The 7,029-nt window shown below is 45.0% G+C and overlaps 1 protein-coding gene across 2 annotated transcripts in view; it reads right to left on the reverse strand.

Annotated features, from left to right (window-relative positions):
- LOC139020103 (DNA-directed RNA polymerase I subunit RPA2) overlaps positions 1–5,954 on the reverse strand; it is a 30,049-nt gene extending 24,095 nt beyond the window's left edge. The window contains exons 1-7 of one of the 2 annotated variants that reach the window (XM_070429702.1): positions 5,778–5,954; positions 4,405–4,572; positions 4,028–4,174; positions 2,679–2,811; positions 2,027–2,163; positions 1,062–1,285; positions 154–325 (exon numbers count right to left, since the gene is read on the reverse strand). In XM_070429702.1, the coding sequence (XP_070285803.1) occupies positions 154–325; positions 1,062–1,285; positions 2,027–2,163; positions 2,679–2,811; positions 4,028–4,174; positions 4,405–4,572; positions 5,778–5,954 (1,158 nt within the window). Of the gene's footprint in view, positions 1–153; positions 326–1,061; positions 1,286–2,026; positions 2,164–2,678; positions 2,812–4,027; positions 4,175–4,264; positions 4,339–4,404; positions 4,573–5,777 lie in introns of those variants that run through there. The other variant, XM_070429703.1, reaches the window with a different exon arrangement.
- Between the last annotated feature and the right edge of the window lie 1,075 nt (positions 5,955–7,029).

The raw sequence follows: 7,029 nt of genomic DNA on the forward strand, positions 1-7,029 counted from the left end.
CTGCCTGCTAGGCAAACAAACAACAAATAGAAAAAAGAGAAGATGTACACTGCCAAAACAAGAACTTATGAACATGCACAAAACTACATCATGGGTGTTATCATCTCAATCCAGAGGTACAATGGGGCCCGGGGGAGAGCAGTGTGCACCCACCTTCAGAAACATGAGGAAGAGCTGCCCGGGTGTGAGCACTTCCTGATTCACTAAACTATCAGGATTCTCCTCCATGCACTCTCCTTTGGCCAAAGCAAACAGCTTCCGGGTCATGAGACAAAGTACATAAAACTTCTCAGTATTAGATTTTAAGTGGATACAGATACACTGGCTGTCAAAATAGAAAGAAAAAGCTTAAAATGATTCAACTGCTTACCACTACTTGCCTTTCTACTAACCAAGACCCCCAATTCAGGTTTACTTAAAAGTCCTTATTTATATTCAGAAAAACCCCTTTTCATCTTACAACAACATCAGCAAAAGAGCAGAATATAGTCTCACACAAGGTCTACAGTGGTGTTGGCCAACATGGTAGTGACAAGCCACAAGGACTATTTTAAATATTAATTGATTAAAATGGAATAAGATTCAGAACTCAGTTTCTCAGCTGCACTGGCCATTCAAGCACTCAGCATGGCCCACAGCTGTGCACTGGACCACGCTGACCTACAGCAGGTCACAAAGACAGAGCCCTTGTCTTGGGAAAATAAAGGGACATGATGCCTGCAACTTTCAAATGCTCAGAAGGAACAACATTTACTCATGTGCAGACAAGTAAAGCAAATATAGTAAAAGTGTTAACAGTCAACATGAGTGTCCAATGTACTATCTTTGCAGCAATCCTGGAAGTTTGAAGTTATTTCAAACTAAAAGTTAGAAAGTACATTAGAATAAAATGATACTACCTAAAACCAGAGAAAGGTGAAGATGGCCTCAGAAACAAAGCTAGCCCGCTTCGCCAGGCCAAAATTCAACCCGCATGACTCACCAGTCCCAACTACATCAACACAAAGAACCAGTGACACCCCCCAACCCCCAATAAACAGTGTAGGCAAAAGCACGCATACTTAAACAGAAACTCTGCCGCTTGTTCATTTGAATACCAGTCAGGGAGACTAAGCTTTACTCTGAAGCGTTCACCTAGATAGTTAAGGACCTGCTTCTGTGTGGAACAACCTTCATCCATCACCATCCTTAACATCTGAGTAACAGAGTTCCTAAAGAAAGAGTTGTCCTCTTTTCCTTTGATGAGCTCCTGAAAAATCTGGTAATCGGAAAAGCTGACAAGTGCCTAGAATAGAAAAGAGATTTTTTTTGTCATTGCTAATAATAACGAAACCATCCAATTCACTCAGGAACAAGTCTCTCCTTTTCTATTTAATACCCGAGAAACACTAGCATTCCACTATTGTTAAACTGAAGTGAATTCTCCAAAGTAAGGGCACTTGGAAGACAGGCACCAAGATGGCCCCAATGATCCTCGCCTCCTGGGATTCACAAGCTTGCATAACTTCCTCCCACACCAAATCAGAGCCCTTGTGACAAGAGAATACGGCGGAAAAGGTGACACCTAGCTCTCAAGGCTAGGCTACCAGGGGCACTGCAGCTTCCCTCCCTTCACTGGGCTATTGCTCTGGGGAAGACGGCCGCCCCAAGCAGCCTATGGAGAGGCCACTGGAGAGGAACTGAGACCTCCTGCCAACAGCCTGCACTGACTTGCCAGCCCGGAGGAACCACCTTGGAAGGGATCCTCCAGCCCTGGTCAAGCTTTCTACACAGCTCAGCCCCTGCGACATCGCTCTGCAACCTCTGAGACCCCAGCCAGAGCTGCCCACATTCCTGCCCACAGAAACTGTGAGGGAGAAACGTTCACTGATGTCTTTTAAGCCACTGAATTCCGAGGTAATGTGTTATGGAGCAGTAGGTAACAAGTACAGCATGAACTCTGATAAAGAGAACCTATTCATTCTGCATAAGACACGCTTCCAATGATCCCCTTCATAACAAAAGAAATATACTCAGCAAGTCACACCTTAAGTGCGAATCCCAAAGGAAGAAAAAACAGTTCTTTCTGGTAAATAAAGTTCAACATAACTGTGCCATTTTCCAAGTAGTGAAGGTTCATATTGACAGCAGAGTGTTCTTCCCTCACACAGTGCATTGACACTCCTGTTGAAACAGAACAAAAAGCTGGAAACTCAGTAACACTGTAACTGCTTCAATCATTTCATTCTGAATTATTTTCACCTTCTTAGAAATAATTAAGAGCCATAACACTAAGTTAAGCCAAAATTGACAACAAAATATGTCTTCAGACCTTGTCAAATTTCCCCCGAGGTGCAAAATCTCCCCCAAACAAAGGCCAAGTGGCTGCCAGCCCGGGACCCTGAGGGGAGTGCCATGGTACCTGAACCAGAAGACTTCTGGGGCCCACACCCACCTCTGGCAAAGTCAGGCCAGCCTCCAGCCTCAGACTAACATATACACACACGTTCTTTCAGTTTGAAAGATATCAGAAAGTAGATCTGCTACTATGAAATCTTAACACAGAAATGCTTAACAGAAAAATAAAATTTTATATACATACGAGAGAAAAATGTCAAAGATTCTATTTAGATGCAACTCCTTTTTTAAAAAATGGCTTAAAACTTTTCTAAGACATTCTAAAAATCACTAGAGCTTACCATATTGAGTGTAGCCAGGCCCTCTAGCTTTCCATTTTGGTCTTATCATTGCAATAGGGAAATTTCTCCGAGGCATAATCAACATTCGGATGACCTTTTCAATGCCATTGATTATGAAATAGCCTCCCATTTCCTGCCAAAGAGATGAATTATAATTTATTAAACAAAGATAAGTAACTGTGAATATGAAACTGACTAACTGCAAAAATTAACCTCCTAGCAGACCCTGTTCAAAGTGCAGAAGAGAGGAAAGTGCAGGTGAAGGGGGCCATGGATCCCCGGAAAGCTGTCAGTGTGTAAGTTAAGTCTTTTCAAGTACATGAAAAAGGTTTAGGGACCTGGAAGTATGGAAGGAAGTCGGTACTTTCAGACAGCTTTGATCTAACTTGTCTTTCTGTCCCCCAAAATGACCTTAGTCTTCAAATGACATTAAACAAACAAACACCTTATTTCAAAGAAAAGTCTGCAAATGAAAATAGCAACCATTTTGCCTCCAGACAAGTATGATTTCCCAAATACGTTAAAAAACAACTGATAACCATATGAAATCTCCTGAAATCAGATATTAAAATTAATAGGAAAATTATTTTAATTGCTCGTCAACATCACATTTCTGTAATAAAGAGCTACTATTAAGTAGGCATATCATACCAGGTGCTCTATGTTATCCTAACATTTAGTCCTCATAATAATGAGTAAGATAGCTACTGTGCCCATTTTTAGCAGAGGAAACAGGTCCAGGGAGATTAAACTTCCCAAAGTTTAATTGTATTAAACTTGTGCTCCAAAGCCATACAACCGGTAATACAGCAGCTGAATGTCAAACCCAGATCTGACACCAAACCCTCGTCCCACCAGGTAACAGTTTTTATTACAGACCGTCTGTAATCTTGATTACTACAACTCAATGCTGCAAAGCCACCTGACACAGCTAAAAAGAAATGCCAAAGGGAAAGCATATAAGGCACTTCATATCCTCACAGAATCTTACTGTTCGGTAAAGCAGACATCTTAGAAAATTGTTTTGTCGTTTAAGATGGCTTTAAAAACAGAAATATCTCTAAATATACACCATTCAGAAAATTAGGGAAAAACCTACCAATTATTTCCCCATCATCATAATAATATCCTAATTGCAGCCAGTTTTTCATACATTGCTTCATTTGAGACTCATTATGAGTTGTGCACAGTACGCAGACAAGAGATCAATGCTCCACGTTATCTATCCAAAATCAGAGGCGAAGAAAGAAACACTGACTCCCTCTGGCAAGCTTCATGTCCTCTCACTCCCAACTCAGGTCCTTCCTATTGTCGCCTGCCCATTCAGTGCCCTGCACCCCTGAAATTACCTCTGGTTCCTCATGGTGCTCAATGAGGGCTTTTGGAGGAAGGTTGTGTAAGTTGCAAAGCTTGGACTTCACCATGATGGGAACATAGCCAAGAAACTGCTTAATGGTTCCTTTTGAGATTCCGTTTACAGCCCAGCTGATATCAGCCTAAATGAAAAAAATTAGTTACGAAAAAAACAAAGTATTTGGATCTACAAGAACAAACGAGTATTTTAAAAGAGGAAAAAGATCACATACTAGATGATTTTATGCTTCAGATTTAAAAGAAGAGATCTCTTGGGTGATAGCACAAAGCAGAATTCTGGTTACATTTTATTGGACACCAATATTCGTAGACATGTCCAGCGTTTGAGTCTCGTACTGTCACTTGTACTCACTGTCAACTTTCCCCGGTAGGTGCTCCTCCTGCCCCGGCATTCTGCCGGATAAACATTGAGCTCCTTGCAGATGCTCCCTTTGGGAACGGTGGGGGCGCTGATGACGGCATCCACAATAGTGAGAGAGATCCGCTCATCTTTGAAAGCAAATTCAAAGGGAGGTATAGCCTGAAATACAATTCACATTATTAACTGCTTGCATGTCCCAGGTACCTCTTCACTGAGACTCTTCCAAAGCCCATGAATTTCCTACACACATTGTTGCCTCTCATGTTAATGTGGCATTAAAACGACAGCTAAAGCTACATCCAGTCTACTCACACCATTACTATGTACCAAAGAGCATACGGCGATAACTTGGACATCTGAACGTCTACCGTGTGTCAGCTTCTGCAGCAGGCTCTAGGGCAGCGGTTCTCAATCTGTGGGTCGCGACCCCTTTGGAGGTGGAACGACCCTTTCACAGGGGTCGCTTAAGACCATCGGAAAACACATATATAATTACATATTGTTTTTGTGATTAATCACTATGCTTTAATTATGTTCAATTTGTAACAATGAAATTGGGGGTCACCACAACATGAGGAACTGTATTAAAGGGTCGCAGTATTAGAAGGTTGAGAACCACTGCTCTAGAGTGACCACTGTGTGCAGAACAGAGCTGTCCTCTGAACCAAGTGCCTGCCCTCTCTCTCCTTACCTTGTAGCTTCTCCACCCGTAGTAAGACTGACAGGACTGCTGACAGAGCAAAGTTATGGAAGCACCTCCTGACTCAGGACCGGACACTCTAATGTCATTCTTTAGGCTGATAGTTGTGCATTTCATTCCACTTGATCTCATACATGCCAAGGGAAAGGTGGTACCCCCAGGTTCCCTGCCCCGCCCCCCCTTCACAGCATCTGCTTTTCGGTACCCGCCCTCCTCCCCTGGAAAAGCTCTGCTGTTCCACTGAGCTCTCCTCGGGTTAACTAAGAACAATGTGTCACGATTGGAAGCTTCAGCTCAGCCCACGCGGGCCACTTCCTCACCCTCCAGCACCTACTGTCCTACAAAGCACTGCGGCTCCCAATTCCATAAAAATCCAGGAACCACAAACACATCTTCCCCCGGTCGGCTTGAGCTCAAGCCCCGAGCTGCGGCTGCCACGATCAAGAAGCACAACTATTTGGGGTTCTACTGTGACCTCCAGCCATTCCCTCTGTCTGGGACCCTGTCCCCGGCCAGTGCCCCGCTCACCCCGCCTCCTGGGTCTCCCCATCCCCCGTCTCCCACCCGCCGCCCGCCTCCAGCCCAACGGGGCCCCTCTCCTCCGCCCGACCTAGCAGCGCCAGCGAGCGCCGAGCTGCAGGGAGCCCCGAGGAGCCGCACTCACCTGCACCGCGTGGCTGAGCCCCTCGCGCACCGCGTAGTTGAAGGACTCCACGTGCGCCTGCGTCAGCTCCTGTAGCGCCGGCTTTTGCTGCTCCCGGGGGATCCCGTAAGCGGGATCCGTCAGGTGCTTGAGGCTGGGCCCGCCGGGCAAGCCCCGCCACCGGCCGCCGGGATCCATGCAGCCCCACACGCCGGTTCCAAGCACGCCTGTGCAGCGCCGGAAAAAGGCGCAGAGCCCACGGTCCGCTGGGAAATGCAGCTCCTCTACTTCCACCGGGTCTCGGTCCGTCGTTTTATAGGGTCGACTTGGAAACGAAACCCTGGCGTGAACGGGCCGGCCTGAAACTGTACCGAGCCGGAATGCCCCCTGCCCAACTCAGCTTTGTCTTCGGGTTCTCCTTCGCTCCAGGGCCCGAGGAGAGCAATCTTCAAAAGTTCCCTTACTCCCCGTGATCGCTTTCGGATCGTTGCTGTTGCTGAGGCTTCGAGGGAGTAAATAGCTGACTGCTCTCTGACCGATTTGAGTTGTAAAGGCTCCACTCTATTTCAAGAAGTGGTCTGCCTCGCTGCCTGCTCCCCTCCTCCTGTGGGCTGGGTCCTGGAGGTGGGGGATGGCAGCGTCCAAGGGCCCCCCAGTCTTAAGATCCTTTAGTCTGAGTCCTAGGAAGCACCTTCTCTGAATGGGGGCTCAGCAGCACCTTCAGGTGCCTCAACTTCGTGTGTGTTTAACAGCTGCATTTGGTACTTAGGTAAAATCAACAGGCAATAAATCACACACTCTTAAATTCTACCCGTTGGTAAGCTTTGATATACTCACTAGAGGCCTGTGTCAGTGTCACCAGTTTGTGTCTGTCTAGGAATGTGCCCATTTCATATAAATTATCTGATTTGTTGGCATAGAATTGTTCATAGGATTCCTCTATAATCCTCTGTGTTGTAGTAAATTTAGTAATTTGAGTTCTCTATTTTTTTTTCTTGGTCAGTCCAGGTAAAGTTTTGTCTATTTTGAAGATCATTTCAAAGCACCAACTTTTGGTCATGTTGATTTGCTCTATTGTTTTTCTATTTTCAATGTCGTTCATTTCCATTCTAATCTTTTTTTCTTCTTCTACTTTTTGGGGATTTACACTTTCTTTTCTAAGGTGGAAAGTTTCTTAAGGTGGAAAAAACCTAATGGCTATTGATTTGAGATTTTTAATGTAGCCATTCAAAGATATAAATTTCTCTTTAGCCAGAGCTTAACTGCATTCCAT

This window comes from Myotis yumanensis, unplaced genomic scaffold (genome assembly GCF_028538775.1).
Source record: "Myotis yumanensis isolate MYYU_CA2020_CCGP unplaced genomic scaffold, mMyoYum1.0.hap1 SCAF_11, whole genome shotgun sequence".
Classification (NCBI taxonomy): domain Eukaryota; kingdom Metazoa; phylum Chordata; class Mammalia; order Chiroptera; family Vespertilionidae; genus Myotis; species Myotis yumanensis.